This window comes from Pangasianodon hypophthalmus, chromosome 2 (genome assembly GCF_027358585.1).
Source record: "Pangasianodon hypophthalmus isolate fPanHyp1 chromosome 2, fPanHyp1.pri, whole genome shotgun sequence".
Lineage (NCBI taxonomy): Eukaryota > Metazoa > Chordata > Actinopteri > Siluriformes > Pangasiidae > Pangasianodon > Pangasianodon hypophthalmus.
Genome location: NC_069711.1, coordinates 22,689,300 through 22,711,572, shown reverse-complemented (window position 1 = coordinate 22,711,572; position 22,273 = coordinate 22,689,300). Strand labels below are relative to the sequence as shown.

Sequence of the window (22,273 nt, the reverse complement as noted above, 5' to 3'; positions counted from 1 at the left end):
AGTTTCAAGTTGCAGTCCTGTAATCAGTACACTAGAGAGAACTTTTTGTCCAATTTCAGAACAATACCAGTATCTGATACCAGTTATTTATCCTGTATTGACATGTAGTCAGGAGCTGAGAATCAGCAAGCGTCCTTGTTGACCTCAGAGGTGGGACAGTGATGTCCTGTAAAATAATTCTGTGTTTTGTCACAAATTTTGTTTAGTGTCAGTCAGAGTCGCACTTTTTTGTCATGAATTACGTCAGCGGATTGGGGCAAATAATATGTCAAGTCTTATATCCAATATTAACCCAACATTTCAGGCTCTGATATAGATCCTCTGTAACAAATCTGTATAATTCAGATTTAGGAATTTGCTCCTGTATAGTTCTGTACATGCTTTCTGATCCAAGCACGTTCAGACAGATGTCTCTTTCTTGTTTCAGAGTTGATCTGCAGAGTGGAGAAGTGAAGTGAAGCAGGAGTCTACTGGATATTTCCTGAATAACACACATCCTACATGAGCTACAATTAAACTTTTGCACTCTTTTTGTCTTTTACTACGTTTGGATTTATATAATCACGTCGTCTGTGAATTGCTGATGCCCAGTGCACTCTGTGTAACAACACCTCTGTTGAAAAGCTGCAGTCTCCAGTATCTGTTCAAGCGTGCTCTGAATTGATGAACTGGAAAATCCACAGGTTTGTGAAGGATCAGATCATACTTCGTTTCAGATACTCTGGCTCTCTGACGTGATACTGGCCCACTAGTGACAAAACCTGAAGATGATGTCAAGTTTTACTTTCACTCTACTGTCATCTGATATGGCCCAAAGTACGAGCTGCTGAAAACTAAAGCAATGCCCATGACTTCGTAGCACCAGGCACCCACAGCTTTTGTGATGTGACGCATCGGCCCCCTTTGTTTTTGCCTTGATCTCGCACCCTCGCTGTTTTAATGAGGTGAACATATTTGGCTCGTGACTTTCTGCAACAAAGCATTGTGTGGTGTAGCCCCACGCTCTTTCTTCTTTTCCTGTGTGTGCATCCTCAGCTTACGATGAGTTTGTGAAAGGAGTTTCTGAGCTTCAAAGCAAGCACGACGTGCTGCTTTTTACAGCCTTCCAGATATAAAGACTGGTCCAAAACTCCTGGGATTTTTTCTTCCACGTCATTTTCACTTTATTTTGTCACTCTGAATGCACTCTGTGATGAGATGAATTGAGGTTGTCCTGGAGAGTCACTCAGACATCACAGCTTGCTTTCTGCATCTTGTACTTCCACCACCATTGATCAAAAGCGCTCCATCTTGACCACTGACCACTACACCCATCTTCCATTTTAACATTACGTGGGACATCCAGACACCAAAACGAGGTCACCTCACTCACTGCACCATCCTGGAGGCTGGAATTTGTTTGTGGCGAGCATCTGTTGTCCTGTGGCTGCTGTTCGTTTGCACACCTGAAGCTGTGTGAGTGGACTGGTGTGAGCGAGTGCAGGGACAAAGCCAAGCACAGGGCCGCTGGACTACAGAGCTCACGACTCTGGGGTAAGGGACCACAGAGTCTCCATATAACACTATCTGCTTAGCTTAAGTGCTGTTTATCTTTTATTTTTTAACAATTTATGGCTGCATGATACTACCTAAAGTGCTAATCCTGACTATTTTCCTCAATATATAAACAGTAGTTATTTTTCAACAACTATTCAGTCATTTAAAAAACATGAAACAGTTTTAAAGCACATTTCACATTGCAAGCCTTTATACCACAGCACCGTCTGATTCTCGATCCTGATTGGTCAGAAGGTCTTGATTAATTTTTTATAATAGCAGTTCTGATAGTGGTGCTGGCTGCAGTTGTTTATTTATTTATTTATTTTTTATAGATACATTGTCTAAGCCTAATAATAAACAGATTTTATTGATATGGTGCAGCTTTCCATAAGGAGACAGTTAACATTTATGGAAGAAGTCTACAGTGTCAGTGTAGTCAGAGATAAAGCTGTTCCTTTAAGTTTTCTGCCACGAGTAAGTCTTCAGGACTGGAAGTGTTGCATTTTGAGGTTTCTCAGTAACATGACAATGTGCTTTTTTTAAACTTGAGCGGAAAGTGAGGGAATGGCTCTTTATAAGTTAATGTAAGTGATAATATGTGATATGTGTTCTGTGAATATTCCACAACATTTAACATAACTATAAACAAGTGTGAAGTACATAAAAATTCAAATGTGTATTGTTGGCAATTTGCTGTGGTATAAGAGGAATGAAACATTTTAGAGCATGCTGTTATTTAGAAAATATTCAACTTCAGATTGGTAACAGTAACTTGGTAACAGTAACTCTGCTTTGTGTCAGGCCACATCGCACCGTATAGTTGATTATTTTCATTGTGTTTTATTCCTTACATACGTGAAATGTTTGTCCTTGAATGTAAAAGGGAAACAAGTAATTTAGCCACTATTACTACAGTATGCAGCCAGGTAGTTGGACATTATCAGTAGGGAGTCTCCAGTTTAATGCACCAGAATTAATTAAAAAAAAAAAAAGTATTAGTCAATTAGTTAACTTTGGCTAAGCTTGCAAATAGCGGTTGTGTTGTGCCACCCCGTGGCGCAGCAAGAGCAGCAGTTCAAAAAGATGTGGCTGGCTTCACATGTTTCGGAGGAAGCATGTGATAGCCTTCACCTTCTCAGACTGGTAGCTGTCATATGATAGGGGACACCTGACCGGTGGGTGGGAATTGTCTAAGACTAATTCGAGGAAAAAAATCTGTGGGAAAATCCAAAAAGAGAGCCAAATTTATGAAAATTATTAAAACATGCTTAATTGTCCAGTTAGCAAAATTCTTGAGGTGTTATAAGTAAACCTAATAATGAAATCAATGCATGCAGTCATATTGATCACATGCGACTCTTTTAGATGCTTTGTTAAGTTGTAAAGGCTTCTAGGTTCAGTATTTCATAAAAACTATAAACAGAATCAGCCATGTGCTTTTCTTATACTCACTTCCAGTCTATACTTTTGGATATGCTCACTCCCTTAGGTTTATTATTATTATTATTATTATTATTGTTTAGGAGTGGGTTTGTTTTGCTGTTATGACAGTTCAGGCCATGAGGTTTCATGCCTCGATCCACTGACGGGAGACACTGGACCTAAATGGCGCAGCATGACTTTGTTCCTGCCTGGCTTAACTTCTCCACGCCTCAGCCCGCCAAGGTGAGGAGCAAACTGTACTTTTATGCAAATTTATTGTTGAAGGTGTCTTTGAATTAAAGATGCATGGAAATACTGGAAATGCAGGAGTATGTGGGTATGCAAATTAATTAATGGGAACGTTAACGTAGAAAAAATGTAACGCACATCCAAACAGAAATTACACGTTTTTTACAAGTAATTTTATTGCACAGATAGGCACAAGTGGAGTCTCTATACCCTCTCGTAGCATTGTCGTATTGTCAAATGCCAAACCTCAAAATATACCATAACAATACAAACTGTTGTGTTTATCGATAACATGAGCAGAGTTAGCTATATAGCTTACTTTCTGTAGAAGCATCATCCTCTACCAGTCTGCACCACTTTTTAAATGAAAGTGAGATTTTAGCATGGTATTAACAGTTTTGACCCAGACACCAATCTATATGCTAATGAGGATCAAATAGATGAGTGAGTCATGAATGTGTGTTCCTGAAGTGTGCTCCTTGGTGTTTGTCGCAGTCCCCTGCAGCCCCTCTTGAGAAACATGGTGAGCACTGTGCTCGTGGAGACGGCCGGCCGGGAGTGAGCCGCCGTAGACACAACTCCTCTGACGGCTTCTTCAACAACGATCTGCTCCGCGCTCCGTCAGGTAAAACAGGCACACACTTCTCACTCACATCCAACCAAAAGAATTGTGCACTTTAACTTCTAATCACTGGCAAATGCACTTTGGCTAATGGTTGTGAATGTTCTGTGCCTATCTCAGGTGATGGGTGGCTCCAGCCGTCTCTGCTGAGGCATGACTCTGTGGACTCTGGTGTCGCTAAGGGCAATCAGGGAGGTTTGGGCAGTGGACATGGCTGGAAGGAGACCCCCAGCTGGCATGGGGCCCCGCGCGGTCAAGAGGGCCCTCACCATCACCACGGGCGCCATGCCAAACGCGGAGGAGGAGACAGGGACAGGCAGGGTGGCCATCGGCAGCGCAACGGCAACTTCCATCCACGCAAAGGCGCTCCCTTCCAGGACCGTTACTCTGACGAGGAGCGCAATGATGACAAGCTTAAGTTTGTTGAAGAGGATTTTGTGAGTGTATTTTCTGGCATGAGAGTTCAGTCCAGGTTTCTTGTTTGTTGAACATTTTTTAGGATTATTTACGAATTCTCTTTGTGTACAATGCAGCCCTCCCTGAATCCAGAGACGACTGGAAAGCCAGTGAGTCAGGCTCGCGCTGTGGGAACTCCAGCAGGCGTGTGGGGTAAGAAAACATGTTTAGTCATTGATGCAGTTATTATCGTTGTGTATATGTTATGTGAAACATAAAGGATTTTTGTGATGTGATATGATATAAATATATACATACACACGCGCACACACACACACACACACCATGCATGTTTGAATGCTTGATGTGTAAGCAGTACTTGTTCTTCCTGTTCTTCAGAGAATCCTCCCAGCGCTAAACAGGCTGTGTCTAAGATGCTGGTCATTAAGAAAGTGTCTAAGGAGGACCCCAGTGCTGCATTCTCCGCTGGTTTTGCCAGTGCCGGCCCTCTGCCTGCCAACGGCTCCAAAGTCCCCATCACTGGACCCAGTGTGTACAAGAACCTGGTTCCCAAACCTGCTACTGCCCCAACTAAGGTACTTCACAGTAGCTTTGAAGAAATGGTCTAAGGACAGCATATTGGCTGTTCATCAGATGAATGAGGTTCTGATGTCACAGGGGGATACTGGTAGTGCAGTTATAACAGTGTTTAACAGGAGAACATTTTTAAAAGGTCTTAGACACAAGTGAAAGGGCAGGTTTCGCTGTTAGAGCCTGAAACAAGAGCAAATGCTTTTTTCCTCACTCACCATTTTCATATTAATGAGAAATTTAAAGTAGGAATAGTACACACAGGAAACGTTGGACTTGGTTTCAGAATGCAGTGCAGCTATAGGCGCAGTTACTCTGCGTTACAGCAGAGACTCAGCTAGTTAGTGGAGTACAAGATGATAAGCACGACGGAGTTGACGGATGTATTAGCATGAAAGTTGAAGCTTTGGAAGCTGATCTGTTTGAGCATAGTGTACAGATGAGGAGGTGAGAAAGCTGGACAGACTGAAGTGCTGCTGCATCAGGCTCTTTAGGTAGGTATGAAACAAAGCAGCGGGTAGTCAAGCGGCAGTGTGTGTAACGTAGGAGACCATTAACCAAAGGGAAAATAGAGTAATGTGTTAATAAAAGAGGTTTAAACTTAAAAAGTGAACTTAAAATTTATGTAAAAGATAAATCTTGAATGTCATTGAATTTCACAGATTAATTTCAAAACAGCTTTGAAACAGCTAACATCTGGCAGACTAACATCTGCCAAAATCACTGACTGTACTGTTTTTATTTATTGGTAAGTGGTCAGATGCTCTAGTTCCTTCTCTTTTGTTGTCTTCAGACTGGCCCTTGGAAACCCAATGGAAGGGAAACTAAAGTGGGTTTGCATTTCTCTGGTCGGGATTCAGCCTTCACCAGCCCTGTGTCTGTGACCAAACCTCTGACCCCAGTCAGCGCACCACCCCATGGCACTCCAAAAGAGGTGAGGAGATCTGCATTGTGGACAGGGCATTCACTGAGTAACTAGCACTGCATTGTGACAGTGATTTTGATGCCACCTGTATATGGCAGCATAAAGAGCTTCGTAACCATTGCTAATTTCTTCAGTTCTCTTTCTGTTCTGTCTCTGACAGCCACCATCCAGCACTACTCCTCCAATAGACATCACTCCTCCTCGGCTGAAGCTGATGCGGCGTGGCACAGACCGTAAGAGCGAGTTCCTGCGTGGACTGAAGGACGAGAGGAATGGAGAGATGAGCAGCTGCCACAGCCCTGGAGCTCCAACAGAGGTGAGAACATAAAGAGAGCATGATGTGATGCTCTTGCCCCTGTTTGGGTGCTTTTTGTCTCCCTGTGTAGAGGTTTCACTCATTTTTTAATGTCATAGGCCATGATTATTTTTGTGCGACTATTGGTTCTTCTTGTTACTTCATTTGCACTCCTTGGTTCCTTTTTTGCATCCTGACGAAAGAATACGAGGACAGGAAATCAGCAGTAAACTAAATAAGACATTTGCTTACTGAAATGTTGCCAAGCTTTATAGGTGCAAAGTATAGGTTTAATTACTTTAATGTTTGAGCTCTTTGGTGGAGGAGGGTTCTGAATTAAAAATGGTGGAGATCATTAAACACTATGAACAAAATTGTTGTTAATTATTTAGCTATTATAATTAAGAGCCTAATTGACTGGTGACTTAAATTGATTGAATTTAATCTAAAAGTCAAAAACAAGTTTAAATAATGTTGACTAAAATCTTACTGCAGTTTTAAATCTACATTTTAATACAGTGTACCTGGTTTGGGGTCTGTGGGTGGAACTAAAATCTTTAATGGCACCATTAAAATAATATAGTGGTACACATTTGACTAATTTAAATAGTTGAATTATGCTCATAACAAATTCTTTGCTGCAACCAAAAGTGGGGCTGTGGATTTTTTTTAAATGCTGAAAGATGACAAAACCCTGGTTTATTCTATACGGCATTGATATGTCATCATCTCATCTTGGCATATTTTTATTGAAATTCTGGCAGATTTATGGAATCAAGAAGTCATTTATTATGATTGAAAAGTGGGGAAGTTAGTGTCATATACATGATAGATTATGATAATGAGTATTATGTCTGGTTTTGGTGTGTTAAAGCCCTGTATGTGTGTTTCAGGGAGACAGTGGTACTCCTGAGCCTAAAGAGTACGGGGAAAGCCATGAGAACGGCATGTCTCACTCTCTTAGTGACTCTGACACTGAGCACCTATCCAGCTCACTGGAGGCTGAACACCGGTCAGCAATCACACACACACACACACACACACACACACACACACACACACACACACACACACACACACAATACATTCACTGACGATCATTATCATTACGATCGCAATGCATACATGTTGATTTTTTTTTTTTTTTTGCAATGCCTTCATCATCAGTATATTTTAGTTGCATGTTAGTAATTGCTTTTTTGCAAATGTCTAAAATAATTAGCAGCATCCACTTATGAATAATTCCCCTTCCTGCCCTTGTGGTTTTGTTGCCAGTGAGAGACAAGTGAGAGGTCATTTAAAATAGCAGGAGATTGTTCATTGTCACTTAATGAAAAGACCTGATTTCTTTTATTGCTTTGCTCAGTTTTTTTTTTTAAATTTATTTTTATTTTTTTATTTAATTATATTGTAGTATGTGCAGAATAGATTAAACATGCAGCATGACTACTACAAATTTTTATATTTTATTTATATATATATATATATATATATATATATATATATATATATATATATATATATATATATATATATAGTGTTATATTATTATAAAATGTTATTATAAAAATGTTATTATGAAGGGGAGTAAAGCCATCATACTTATTATCCAGAAGTGATGGAAGAGGTTGAAAAAACAGCCAATACGGTTTATTTGCAAAGTAATATAAAGTTAGAAGATAGTGTAATTTCCACTTAATCCACCACAGTGTTGAATACTTGATTCTGATTGGTCAGAAGGTGTTGATTAATTTTCTGTACCAGTAGTTTTGGCAGTAGTGCTGACTGCAAGGCAAATCAAAGGTTTAAGTTAATGTGCTTGTTTTAATGTTATCGATTCTATAGTAACAATTTACAGGCACATGTATGGAAGACACTAATGTAAGACTAATAATTGGATTAAAAATTTGATTTTATTTAAAAAAGAAAAGCGTATAATTGTTGATATGGTGAAGTTTCTCTGAATTTTTGGAAGTGTCAGCACTTTGTAGCAGTCAGAGGCAAAGTCATAACTGGTTTTGCAGACGTTCCACAACTTTACAAATAACTATAAATGAGTAAAAAGTATGATTTCTTCAATAAATAAAAACGTGTTAGCATTGGTAAATGACTGTGGTAGAAGAGGAATAAAAATAGCCCAAAATGGCCTGTTTTGCTATGGGAAAATACTTTAGAGTGGTAAACCAGCTTACTGTTGATTTATTTTCCTATAACTGCATTTCCCAGGTTGTTTTATGCCTTACATAATAGCAGCAATCTGAACGTCAAAAATTGTCCAGTTAGACCTTGAGGGTTAGGGTGCATTGGAAAAGGCAAAATACTTTCAGATGCCATAGTAGTGTCTATTGCTTCTAATAATGTCTACATCATCTCCTTTCTCCACTCTGTAGGCTGCTTAAAGCAATGGGCTGGCAGGAGTATCCCGAGAATGATGACTTCCAGCCTCTCACAGAGGACGAACTCAAAGAGTTCCAGGCTAAGACCGAGCAGGTACACTTCATACTGATGAGCAGAGAATTTGTGTTTTAAGATGCAGTGAATTTTACTAAATCATGAATTATTTGAACATCTTGCTATCATGTTTGGTGTGTGTGTGTGCGCGTACATGCGTGCCGTTCAGATGAAGAAGAACGGGCTGGGGCGTAACGGTGTGCTCCTGAAGCCGCGCGCTGTGGCGCTGCTGACTTGGAGGAACTCCACCAACACCGGCCTGGATGAAGGCTCCGAGTCTGAGACCAGCAGTAGCAGCCAGACTTCGGACGACGAGGACACCTAACGTGGCTTTAAATCTCCCCTTGTCCTCTTCCTCCATCACTCTCGCTCACTTTCTCTCTGTCTCTCTTACATCATACCTTACATTTCAAGCGAAAAGAAGAAAATGGTTGAATATATTGTTTCCATGGACAAGAGCCATCAGTCATATCCCAGTGAGAGAGAACACTGAAATGACATGTCATGGGCAATTTGTTTTTCTTTCTTCCTTTTCTCTCCTGTTCTCATGTTTTTCCCTTTTTCTCCCCAGACTAGAAATGTCTATCTAAAGCCACACACACACACACACACACATCCCCCACCAGATGTTTTTTGTTTTTGCTTGGGAAAAAAGACTAACTCATAATAACACCAATTATAACCGTGACTTAACGTGGAATATGACTTCATCTGAATGTTATATAAAATGGCTTTGACACCTTTCTCAAATATATTTTTTTTCCTTTTTGCGAAAACAATTCGTAGCATTAGTGTTAAGATGAAACAATCATTGTGAGCCACTAACAGCGGCGTTGCTCCCAGTCCCTCATAGAAATGAACACAAGCCAGCAAGAAAGCACTAAAACGAAAGCCCAACAGAAATCTTTTTTTATTTTTATTTTTTTATTTTTTTTGGTAGTACAGTTTGGCAGCTAAGATCTTAGCCCTGCTCTTGTGTTTGACTCAGACTGTACTGGTTCCATTGTTCTCACTCTGCTTTTTCAACTAAATGTGAGCAAGCTTGTGAATGTACGATCAAAGTGACATGTTGGATTTGATATGTAGCTTACATGAGAGTTTATTGCCTAGCATTTGTGAGTGAAGAGAAGTTCATTATGAAAAAGCAGTAATAGAGGAAAGCGTCACTGTCCAATGGGTTTTCTTTGGATAAACTCACCGTCAAACACACACTGTCTCAGTGCAATTTCATTTGATGGACAAAATTAGTCTGATTTTGGACTTGCAGAATTTCAAATGGTTCTTCTTGTTCTATGAGAAGTTCAATCCCAAAGAATTATAGTTAATGTTCTCCTGATGCCAGAATGTAGAGATTAAGCATTTTACAAGTCACCCATGATTCATCAATTCCAGTGGTTACTGTTGCAGGAAAAAAATCAATAAATGAATAGAGACTTAAAGGTAATTAGAGGAAAATGCAGTCTTGTCAAGCACATTTGAATCCACTGGCAAGAAATTACTATGTAGTGAATGATTTCTAATTGGCTTGTTAGAAAAGAGCGTTTAGCCTGTAGAGCTTTCCTGTTGGCTCCTACTTGTAAAAGCAAGTTCTGTTCTGTTCACAGATGTGTTTACGAGAACTCTAGATGCTCTTCTGTCCGTGCAGCTGATAGAACGGTAGATGCCCTTCTGCAAAAGTTCTGTATTTCATGAGGGACTGCTGGTGGAAATTATGCATCTCCTTTTTTTTGTACCTTGTTTTTGCTGATAGGGTATAAAAAGGCTTTATTACAGATTTAAGTTTCTTTTTTTATGTTGGTACAGCTGTAAAAAATCCCACATAAATAGTTTTTTTTTCTTCTTTTGTTTGCATTATGTTGTTCCTGCAGCCTTGATATTCAGGGTGGATTGTAAAAAATATAAGAATAAAAATTGTGAGTTTTGGAAGATGATGATTATTTTGTTAACATTATTTGCAAATAATAAGGTGTCTTATATGGGTTTATCTGTATAAGACAAAGCAAAAAAAAAAAAAACTTCTGCAGCTGGGGTGGAGGGGGGTGGAGAAGAAATTGTAATAAATATTTTGAACCAATTTGCCAAATATGTCTACCATTTGGTTTTCTGCACAGATTTTTGCACATTAATTGGAAAAAAACTGTTAATTATAAAATAAAATGAGCTCAAAGTGGACCAAAGAGGACAAGTTGTATTAAGAGGAGAATATGAGAACAAAATGCAGAATGCAGTCTAGCAAGCTAATTTCTTGTGCTAATAACTTATGAAGTGTGTGCTATAGTGACTTCTTTATCAGTGTCCTTTGTTAAGTTGAATTGACATGGTGACTGTAACCAACAAACAAATCCTCACCAGCTGAGAGAAATGATTGGTGAGGCTGAAAACAGTTTAGTGTAACGTTACCGCCTGAATCTGTAAGCAACCTGAAGTGAAAGTTGATTACTTTTTGAGAGAGTCTGAGATGGAACACTCGGGAGAGTTCAGCTGTCCTGATTGTAACATGGCGTTTCGCTCCTTTGACCTTTTGGACAAACACAAGTCCCGGTTCTGTATAGGAAGTGCCATAGGAGACCCGACAGTGTTAAGGAGAGGGCGAGTGGAAATCAGTGAGCCTGAAAAGGTGGATTTGAGGGCATTACGCCCCAGAAAGACAAAGACTCCTGATCTAATTCATGTAAGTAAAACTGTGATGGTATTTCAGTGAAAATAGTCTTGTATGTAATGTTAGTACAGGCCTACTTGTATAAAGTTACTTTTTGAATATCAGTATATTAGTGCTGACGTTTTGTTTTATCTAGAAACAATTTATCTGGTATCATGTGTATATTGCAGTAATATAAATAATACAAATATATCATTTTGCTCTTACCCATTGTCTCCTAAAGACTGGACAAGAAAAGAACATAATAAAGGAGAAGTAAATGTGCTTAAATACCAGTCTATATTTACAATTCATGAATAGTTTGGTGAGCAAAACTCGCCCCTTAAATTCACATGATCCTAGTGATGGAAATTCCAGCTCTTTTCGGAGAGTTGCATTATTTTTTCATATTTTCATATTATTATTTTCATATATTTCAGTATTGAAATATTACGCTACCTCCTAAGTAACAAATTACTTTGCCTTGAAATTTATAAAATGTAAGTAATTGTAAGTATTTAATTAATTGTTAACTCAGCAAATGTGCATACAGCAAGCATCCCTGCACTGATATTATTGCATCTGTGCTTCATTAAGAGATTCATCTTCCAGAAGCAGCAGTGCAGCTTCACACACAGCTGCGAGGCTGATACACGTATTCATAGTGAAGAACAGCTCAGGTGCTGATTAATTTACACTGCAGGTTAAATCATACCAAAAAGAGCCGACTCATTCACAAACGACACATCACTACAAGAGTCAACAGATGAATATCAGACTGGTATCTTAAGATGCTAACATCTGCATTATGTTATACCACATCTATGTTGAATTGTCCATTCTGATTAGACAGAAGGTGTTGATTAAGTTTCTATAACAGCAGCTCGGAGAGTAGTGCCGGCTGTAATTCAAATAAAAAAAAGTTTATATTAATGCACTTGTTCTAATACACTGTCTTTTCTATAGTAACAACTCATTCGTGGGGATTTGTTTGGTGGACGCTCCACATAATCAAAGCTTAATAATACACAATTAACATGTTATTTAACAAAGAAAATGTATAATTGTTTATATGGCCAAGCTTACTGTAAGGAGATGTTTATTTAGCATTTTAGGAAGGAGTCTCCAGTGTCAGTGCTTCATAACAGGAAGTTTTCTGCCAAGAGAGAGTTTTTTTTTTTTTTTTTTCTTGCCCTTACACGTTTCTCAGTAACATGACAAGCTGTAGTTTTTGTCATTAACGTCACAAGGAAAAAAGAGGCTGGTGCGGGAATGACTGTTTACAGCTGCTACACCGTAACTGAGGAACAGGAACTTGTTTTTGTGGACGTTCCACAACATTTAATACAACTATAAATGATTAAAAGTAAAACATTTATTCATTGATAAACTAATTACAATATATAATCATTTGCAAATTGTTGTAGTATACGAGGAATAACACGTGTCAGGGCATGCTGTAATTTTCCTATAACAGTAAATTCTTGTGTTTTATTCCATGCATATTGAATATGAGCGATTTCTTGAGCATATGTGTGTGAACAGCTGAGTGAGCAGAGAGATAAACTGCTAAGGCAGACTGAAAGACGAGAGACCCACAGAGAACCCAGCGTGGCTGACAGCCTGGCCTTTAACAGGCTCACTCATGAGGTGTGATATCATCTTCTTGGATTTCAATACAAATGGAAAATTCATATTTTCGATTTCCAATTTATCAGTGAGAATTTCCTGCTTTTCAGTTTCATAAGCTGAGGATGTCCATTGAAGAGAGTCTGCCCAGAAGACACACAGAGGTCAGTTTTTAATACTGTTACTCTCGAGTTATATTGTAGTTCTGAAATGTGTGCTGGGGAAACTGAAATAGGCAAGTAGTAGTTAGTTTGATTCCATCTTTGTACATTTGACAGCTTTATTTGTGAAATAAAAAGGTCCTGGGTATATGGGTTATATGGATTTTTAAAGGGAATGTATCCAGGCAGAAAGTGGGCTGATGGAAAGAGGCTTCAGGAAGTGTGTGAACACCATGAGCAGAAGCTGGCTGAGATCCGGGCACACACCACCGAGCTGGAGCAACAGAGAAAGGGTGAGCCTGTGTCACTCCTGATTCATACTGCAGTAACTAGGTTTAAAGATGGAGAAACTGTGGTCAGATGTGGACCATGAACACAAGCAAGCAATCAGGACAAGAGAGCTGTCTCTACCTGTCTTCCAGTCAGAGAACGCACACCACAGTGGGACCAACTAGAAAGTTATTAAAACATAAGTACCACTTCCCTTACACACAGATATTAGGATTATATTACAATGAATAAATAAAAGTAAATTTAAAGATAATAAATAATGTAATATAAAACAGCCTGCATTGAAAACCCTCTTGAATGCTCAATTCTGATTGGTCAGAATGTGTTGATTAATTTTACAGCTCTGACAGGAGTTCTGGCTGCAAGACGAATCACATGTTTATGTTAATGCACTCATTCATTTTCATAGTAACAGCTTACACGGGGACTTGTACGGCAGATACTCAGCATAAACAGAATAAAAAATGTGTGTTGATATGGTGAAGTTTTCTCTTAGGAGATGTTTATTTAGCATTTATGGAAGGAGTCTCCAGTGTCAGTGCTTTGTAAAGGTAAAGCTGTAATTTTTCTGATTCTTTGTAACACAAGAAGCTGCACATTTTGTCTTTTTTATTTCACGAGAGAGAAAAATAAGAGAGGCTGGTGAGGGAATGACTGTTTACATAAATGTTATAATGTAAGTGATAATAGGAACAAGCTTTTCACAGGCGTTCCACAACAATGAATGGATAAAAATTATGATGTGTCTTTCTTTAATAAATAAAACATGGTTAGTGTTGACAAGCTGCTGTAGTATAAGAGGAATAAAACACGTACTGGAACGTAACCAACTTTGCATTTAATCAACTAAATGTGCATAAGAAAAAAGTGAAATTGTGCAATTCTAATGCAATGGGGTTTGATTCAGGTGTACTATTTAAGTTTGTGCATACAATATAAAGTATTCCTCACTTTTTTTATGTATCTAGAGATTGAACGGCAGATGGCCCTGGTTGGGAATGATGGAACGGTTCATCTGAAGGAGATGCTGCATGAGCTGAAAGAACAGGAAGAGAGAAACGAGGAGGTTCTGTACCGACTCAGCACACAGATCAATGCACTACATGGGTGAGAGAGAGAGAGAGAGAGAGAGAGAGAACGCTCCGCTGCTTCCTTGTGTGACAATTTAATTTATATCTATCCATCACTTTTCATTACACTGTTGAACTGTGATTTATTAAAGGGTAAAAGATGCTGATGTTGCGTCAGACCAGCTAGAGGACAGGAAGACACGACACTTCACCTTTGACCTCATCTCTGCTGTGGATGGCCTGCTCTCCAGCCAGATAAGGTTTGGCCTCATAATAGCCTGAATATGAATAGTCTGAATTAGTTTGATTTATTTCTACAGGAAACATAGTGAATCCCTGAAAATATTTTTTGGGCCTCAGTGAGATTTGTGCTGTTTAAATAAAAAATAAAGAAAGAAATAGTGCACAGTGTCTCATTCATAAAATAGCTCTCTTTGAAACTTCCCATCTCCTCAGAGGAGCATGCTTCTTGTTATAACAGAGCTTTACATCTAGCATACATACAGTCCGGTGGTTCTGATCCAGAGGTTCTGGCCCATCTGCATGACCTGCAGGCTGAGGCTCACTCCCTGGAGCAGAGCAGACCTGCAGCTGAGCACAGGACGAGGAAGAAAAGACGTGAGTAATGCAGCTTTTGTGCAGCTTTGCCACATCATTTTGCCCAAGCACGAGGAAGCTTGTAATTTCTCACTGATGTCTTCAGGAATGAAGTCCTCTCATGCAGCTCTGGGCTCAAGTATTATGGTAATGGAGAACGAGAACCAGCAGCTGGAGGAACAGATCCTCAAATTGCAGATAGACAGAGAGAGACGCAGAGGAAGAGCGGGTAATCCCTTTCAACTCACAAACTTTTTTTTTTAAAAACAATTATCCAGTATCATTTTTCTTCATGATTTCCTTACAGCAATTTTGAATTGGCAGTCTCAGAAATTGGCAAAAATGGTTAACACGTTACTTAAACCGTGACATAACCATAATATAAAAAGTTGCTGTCATGAGTTATCATGGCAGTTTATGTCTATTTGTTATATGTGATGTCATGACAGCTTATGACAGCTTATTTGATACATTTGATGTCATGACAGCTTATGCCATGTTTTTTCTGATGTTATGATAGGTTCATTATGAAAACTGTCATGAGTAAGGAATAAAATACAACAGGATGTGCTGTTATAGGAAAATAAAGTCCCAATGTAGATTATTTTCCAATAACAGCATGTCTTGAAGTGTTTTATTCCTCATATACCACAGCAAATTGCCAATGACTGTAATTTTCTACATATTAAAAACAAAAAGTTTCTGTTTATAGTTACATTTCATGTTGTGATTTGTCACAGAAACAAGTTAGTTTTTTGAAGTCAGTGTTTTGTTATCACTGACTTCATAACAGCTACATACAGTTGCTGCCTCACAGACCTAATTGTTTTCTCACTTTTGAAGTTAATTAGCTAATAAGCTTTAATAAGTTAATAAGCTTCTCATGTTACAGAGAAACTGCTGAGTGCAAAGTCTGCTGTCTTGACACTGGGAACACTTTTCATAAATGTGCAGCATGCAGAATTAGTTGAGTAATTGTTACTACAGAAATGAAAACATATTAGAACGGCAGCATTCATATAAACCTGTGATTAGAATTACAGCTGGCACTACTGTCCGAGCTGCTGTTACAGTAAATTAATCAACACCTTCTTTCAATAAGAATTGAAAATTCAACAGTGCTGTGGTAGAGATTTTTAGCCAAGGCCACACAAAATACTTGTTTCCTATTGGTAGACAGATTATTTGCAGGTTATTTTCTTATACTGTCATTCAGCAACATCTTTTATTTCAGTTAAAAAATGATCACAGTTCTAAATAAAGCAGAAAGTTGAGAGTTGAAATTAGGGAACCAAGTTGAAAGGGACAACAAGAATAAGGCACATTAAACAAAAATAATAATATAATATCTTAATATCAGAAAGTAACAGGATGTTCACCTCTGGCTCATTTCTTTGTTTTCTTTCTATTTTGTGTAATTTCTGGGAAGCTGTATTGGCCATAATCATATACATATTACATATTAAAATAAAAACAAAAGTTGTGTTACCCAAAAATGAAAGAAAGTGATATAAAAAGTTAACAACTGGCTCAATTATTAAAGAACAGAATATGTTCTGTCAAAGACAGTGAGATGTGCCTTTTTGCATCCAAAGTCTGTAAATGTTTATTTTTAGAAAATTAATATGCTGATGATGTGTATGATATGTAATGATATCATGCATGATATTGTGCCACTCTGTTGTTTAATAAAGGTGTTTAGAGGAAAAATACATACTTATTCATGGTAAAATAAACTTGAAATGTGCTCAATTATCATTCAGAAAATGGTCTGTATTACAACTCAAATATAAAATACAAAAGAATTCTATAATACATCCCAATTAAAATATAAATATTTGATGTTTTAAACCCTGTGTTTTGTTTCTGACTCGTACTCCCTGTACAAATTACAGTATGGACTAAAGATGGATCAGAGTGAATAGTGTAGTTAATAATCACAGTAAGTTAATTACAGACCAAAAGAGAATCCCACCCAAAGTGAATCTAGGTGTCAGTAGCATATTTGAGTAGTTCAGTAGTCAGGTTCTGTGCTAATCGAGAATTATTGACAAAGTTAACCATCTATTGGCTGGATCTGTCCTGTTCATTGACTTTCTGCTGTAGCTGGTTCAGAGCTCGATCTGATCCAGAGGCACCACATCCATCAAGTTGCCAGCCTGCAGGCTGAGATCTCCAACCTGAGGAGAGAGGTGGAGAAAAGCAGGGGGAGAAAGACTCATCCTCCTGCTCCAGTGGGTTTAATCTGTATTTAATCTATATTTTAAATCTGTAAAATAAATAGCCATGAGCTTGCACTGTTTTATGAAATAAACAAAGTCTAGTCAATCTGTAGATGTTATTACTGTGTTATCTGTTCAAACACTAGGCACTTTAGGCAACATAATTTAATTTTTTATATCAGTTTTTAAACCAATTATATAGTCATGATTAATCAATGTTGCAGGAATACAGTTCACAGCAGCATTCACTAATGGACAGACATGTGATTGACTCAGTGGACTCTCTTGGTCCTGCTCCTTATGATCCTGCGTGAGTCCAGTTCTTTCCTTTTTCCTCTTAATGGAAGATATGTAAGGAGTACCACTATTGTATGTTCTGCTGCTGCCTCTTCCTGAAGTCCACAACCAGCTCCTTGGTTTTGCTGATGTTCAGAGAGAGACAGTTAGCCTGGCACCAAACTACTAGTTTCTGGTTAGATTACAGCAGTTATAAACAGCTGTTCCCTGATCAGCAAACCATGTCCATGAACCATATGAGATGGTAAAGGTTAACCTGGTTGTTTTTTCTTTGAAAAATGTCACTGACAATATATTAACATACTCATTGAAAACTTATCTGGAACCTCAATCATCAAAGCACTCACAAAGCACTATAAAATAATAAAAATAATAGGTTGCTAGTGCGCTTATTGTCAATGTATTGTCAATGATGAGTATTATCAACAACCAATATTGCAATAACGATTAACAAAACAAATGCCAAATGTCATTCATCAAACCATAAACACAATGATAATTTGTCTATACAGGTCTGGATTTGTGATCTTCTATGACCTGGTCCTTGGTGTGGATGCCACGTTTAGAACGGTTCTTCTGGTAGCCAGGCTGTACTCTGGGGGGCAAGAAATCGGGCGGCCCACCCCCATGCCACCTGTCCACTGCCAGCCTGCTGGGGCTTTAGGCTATCCACTGAGAAGGCATGCTGGAAACTATGCCTTACTAGCTGTCAAGCAGCCTGTGCACAGGTAACCAGGCTTAATTCTGATTTATTTAGACACTGTCATTCAATTCTGTAATAGACTGTCTACATGACTGGATTTTGTTCTAATCTAATCTACAATAACCTTAACACTGGAGATTTAATAGGAGGTAATGGGGTGAAAATGGCAAAAAAAGAGATCTTTCTTGTAAAATTGCCATCCCCCTTTTGGATTCACACCGTTATATCACTTACGATTTCTATTATACATAATACACTTCTAATGGTGTCATGGTTATACATGGTTAGTATAATAACTTTTATTAAAAAATACTTATTAAAAGATGTCACCATCTACACATAAATTTTGCTGAATGTTTGTTCAACACAGTGACCTACAAATAAGACTGAAGAACAACACAGAATTAAGACGACCATTTTTCTCATATCATCTTTTAAAGTTATGCAAACCAAATATTTCGTGATGTATTACAGCCATATTTGTTGCCTGCAGTCTAGGCCTGTTCACAATCTAACATAGTTAGTATAAATTAACTAAAGCATGTTTAAAATCACACTGCTTTTCACATAAAGGACTTATTCTGCCATAGTTGTGGCTGTAGGTGATCTGAATTGTTATCAGTCTGCACGGCCTTAAAACTACGACAGAGAATGCTCAATGCTCAGCTCATGTGTAAGAAAAAAAGAGAGCTAAAAGTGTCTGCTAAATAGCAACTATGATGAATCTTTTTGTTATAGCCCAAGTTCTCACCAGCTAAGTCCACCAGCTCAATTAATATTTTTTTTAATATAATTTTATCACTGCCTCGGCTAGCGATCATGAGATATTTTACCTGGATAACTGAAAACCTTTCCAAAAACTGTAAATCTCCTCACAGGGTGCAGCCATCTCCATCTCTCTACTTGGTGGTGGAAGTTCAGGTTGTTGGTGGTTTTGACTTGTGTGATCAGGAGATGGGAGGCTGGTCCAAACTGCAGCTCTTTGACAGTCACAATCAGGTTCAGAGTGGATTCTGGAAACTTCCTTTCCGCTCTCTGCCTGTGAGACCGTCTCTCAGCCCGGGCCAACTCAACTCTGTACCTCAGGTAACATCCTCAAATGCCTTTCCTATTTTAGCATAGTACTGTTCTCTACTTCTTTAATAAGACACAGATGTGTTGGTTCTGTATGTAGAAGAAAAGTACTAATATAATGCATGTTATCTCATTTGCACTAATTGAAACGTTGTTGTTCTGGTTCTCTCCAGTTGGGTAACATGGAGATTTGCCTTCGCATAGTTAATGCTCGTGATGAAGATGTACAGTCACTTGCTAAGATCGATCCTAACAATAGCAGGCAGTACAAATACCCATCAGTGGTACGCAACACACAACTTCTTTCATACCATTCATTTTAATTAATATTTTCCTACTGATTGTGAATTTGTCTTACATTTAACTTTAAATACGGCCTCACTGTTTAATCATCACAGGTCACCTCACACTCAAACACTGACTTGGAAGAACAAACATCCCAGCCGAAAACATTACAACTTTCACTCAATCCTTTTCTTTCATCATTGGCCCAAACTGATCATGTGGATCCTCCCCCTAAGGACAGTGGTCAGAGGTGAGAAGGAGAGATGAACCCCAAACCAATCGGATCTGGGCTGTTCTGAATATGTACATGTTGATCAATTCATTGCCATGATGTGTTCTGAGTCTCACTCATCCCAGCTGATTTGCAAATTCTAATTAGATTGACTTATATACACCACAATGCTGTTGACTGCTTGATTCTAATTGGTCAGAAGGTGTTGATTACTTTTCTGTAACAGCAGCAGTGACAGTTGTTCTGGCTGCAAGGCAAATCACAGGTTTATATTTGTGCTTGTTCTAATATGTTGCTGTTTGTATAGTAACACCATCCACAGGCCCTTGACACTTTCTGTAAGGACATGTTTATTTAACATTTTTGGAAGGAGTCTTCAGTGTCAGTGCTTTATGACAGATTGACGGCTCTACAACATTAAGTGTGCAATGTCATTGTTTAATCATGAAAAAAAATGGTAACTATTGGCAAATCGCTGTGGTGTAAGAGGAATAAACCACTTGGATGTGTGTTGTTATTGGAAAATAATCTGCTTTGATAATCTTTGATTATTTTCCTATATCAGCAAAATCCCAAGTGTTTTATTCTGTCATTTGTGCAGTGTGATGATCAGTTTGGATGTTTTGCCGTTTTGTTGTTTTCCCTTCTGAAAATGAAATGATTCTTAGATGTGCATTGAATAGACAATAAACTGTGTCTAAATTATTTGAATGTGAGTTTATCACAAACTACTCTGTATCTGTAATACACACTCTCCCAAAAGAAATAAGGACACCATTGCTCTTTCCCAGCTGTGGGACTCACTGTGTAAAATTCACTAGCTGCTTTAGGTACATATGATTTGATTGCATTTACCTACCTCTTCATTTTAAACGAACACTGGGAGTGGCAGCTTGTAATTCTGTGAGAAACAAACAATTACTTTACTTCAGATCAGATTTGTTTCATGGCTCTTGAGGGGGAGGTATGATTTAAATATTGCAGCACAGCCTGCTTCGTCACCTCACAGCCTTACTACTGGAGTCCCTCAGGGATCAGTTCCTGGTCCACGCTTCCTGTTCCTTCATACTAAATCACTGGGCTGAGTGGTCAGACCTCAAACTGAACCAAACTAGTCTACCTACTGGTGAAGAACTCCTCTCTGATGGACCTGTCAATCACTGTCAACACACTCGCATTGAAGTTGAGCTGGCATGCAGGTGTGTATGATGCCTAATGCTGATGATGCTTGGCATGTGCTCCTCTAAGGTCTAAACAAGTGTAAACTCTCTTTGCTTCTAAAGATGTTCCTGATTTTTATTTTCTAAAGTTGGTTATTAATCATTGGTTATTTTCTACATTTTGGCTACATCTAATCTTTTTCTTACTGGTTGTCTTTGTATCCCTTCTATATTTCCTGAACCTATTTATGCACAAACAATGGTTTGAAATTGTATTGCCACCTACACCATTTTCACTTGAACAAACTAGTACATCTTCCAGAGTTTTTTCATTTTGTAAGTCAGACTTAGCCACAACATCTGCTAAATGCAAAGCTAAAGGACACAGTGTGTCAAGAGGCCTGGTCTGGCAAAGAGTTATCCCTCCATGAGGATATAATCAGGGTAGTCCCAGTATTCCTGTAGGTTTATTTATTCTTCCTCTCTCCATTTCATGCCTCGTCTCTGAGTTTATAACACTCCGTGTCTGCAGTCAACTCTCAGTTCTTTTATATTAACATTAGGTCTTACATATACTGTGCCCAGATTTCCATAAGTGCATGGTTATGAAAATGCACATTACTTTCACAGCTACTGGTTATCAGTAGTTACTTGTTTCACTTTCATGTGTCACTGATAAAGGAGTTCAAGTCAAGGATGAGAGTACTCTCACTGGAGGAGGGTGCCATTTTACATACACTATAACTTAATGCAAAACCAAGACCTCTGATGCAAGTTAAATTTTACCCTTAACTTATCACAGGTATGAAAAAGGCCAATAGATAACATTGGAAACAATATTGCATTCAAGAAATAATTAACATTGATATTTATTCCCCTTACATCCAAGTACTCATTTCAGATTTTTACAAATCCCCAAAGTCCCCCAGTTATTTTTGCCCACTCTGGTTGCATCTATTTCACTTCTAAATGTTTTCATTGCTGGTCTCTGTGAAGGGTCAATATTTTCTGATTCTGCTGCCACCCTCCGCTTCCCATCGACTCTTGCCACTTTTAGGTTTCTTGAGAGTTTGACCATATTTGAACTCTCCATGCAGTAGGTTTAACCATAAAGTGCAAGTCATTATATACTTTAATGGTTTAGTATATTTGAATGTTCATGTAGATGAACAATGAGCTTGAAGTGGATTGACAGACCAAGGAGATGCCACCTTTTACAGTGAGCTGTAAATGACTCACTATCTGCACTGTGCTAGACTGAAGCCAGCAGCATCCTCTTAAGCCTTTAAGTATTTCTGCAGTTTACCTCTACACCTACCAGACAGAGCTTCCACTTAAATCACCCTTACAGGCAACAGACATCAGCTTCCAACTCCAACATACTCTGGTCCCAAACCACAAATTTTGCAACCATGCTTAAAGTA

The 22,273-nt window shown here is 38.5% G+C and overlaps 2 protein-coding genes across 2 annotated transcripts in view; both read left to right on the top strand.

The window, feature by feature from the left end:
- gpbp1l1 (GC-rich promoter binding protein 1-like 1) overlaps positions 1 to 10,416 on the top strand; it is an 11,574-nt gene extending 1,158 nt beyond the window's left edge. Inside the window, exons 2-12 of the mRNA XM_026933319.3 lie at positions 428 to 1,533; positions 3,091 to 3,204; positions 3,706 to 3,835; positions 3,953 to 4,269; positions 4,366 to 4,441; positions 4,628 to 4,824; positions 5,613 to 5,753; positions 5,905 to 6,060; positions 6,933 to 7,051; positions 8,430 to 8,529; positions 8,660 to 10,416. Coding sequence (XP_026789120.1) covers positions 3,145 to 3,204; positions 3,706 to 3,835; positions 3,953 to 4,269; positions 4,366 to 4,441; positions 4,628 to 4,824; positions 5,613 to 5,753; positions 5,905 to 6,060; positions 6,933 to 7,051; positions 8,430 to 8,529; positions 8,660 to 8,815 — 1,452 coding nt within the window. The 5' untranslated portion in view covers positions 428 to 1,533; positions 3,091 to 3,144 and the 3' untranslated portion in view covers positions 8,816 to 10,416. The remainder of the gene's footprint in view (positions 1 to 427; positions 1,534 to 3,090; positions 3,205 to 3,705; positions 3,836 to 3,952; positions 4,270 to 4,365; positions 4,442 to 4,627; positions 4,825 to 5,612; positions 5,754 to 5,904; positions 6,061 to 6,932; positions 7,052 to 8,429; positions 8,530 to 8,659) is intronic.
- A 147-nt stretch (positions 10,417 to 10,563) lies between these two features.
- On the top strand, positions 10,564 to 21,878 carry ccdc17 (coiled-coil domain containing 17). Its single transcript, XM_026933625.3, has 14 exons — positions 10,564 to 11,161; positions 12,674 to 12,778; positions 12,868 to 12,921; positions 13,091 to 13,211; positions 14,178 to 14,316; positions 14,432 to 14,539; positions 14,761 to 14,897; positions 14,983 to 15,105; positions 16,983 to 17,110; positions 17,323 to 17,408; positions 17,908 to 18,123; positions 18,977 to 19,184; positions 19,346 to 19,456; positions 19,571 to 21,878. The coding sequence occupies exons 1-14, from the start codon at positions 10,949 to 10,951 to the stop codon at positions 19,709 to 19,711; spliced, it is 1,890 nt and encodes a 629-aa protein (XP_026789426.3). The 5' UTR covers positions 10,564 to 10,948; the 3' UTR covers positions 19,712 to 21,878.
- The last annotated feature ends 395 nt before the right edge of the window (positions 21,879 to 22,273 follow it).

Coding starts and splice junctions, on each gene's coding strand:
- ccdc17 (XM_026933625.3), top strand. CDS start 10,949: ATGGAACACTCGGGAGAGTTCAGCTGTCCTGATTGTAACATGGCGTTT. Junction 14,317..14,431: donor CAGATCAATGCACTACATGG/GTGAGAGAGAGA, acceptor GATTTATTAAAG/GGTAAAAGATGCTGATGTTG. Junction 15,106..16,982: donor GAGACGCAGAGGAAGAGCGG/GTAATCCCTTTC, acceptor TTTCTGCTGTAG/CTGGTTCAGAGCTCGATCTG.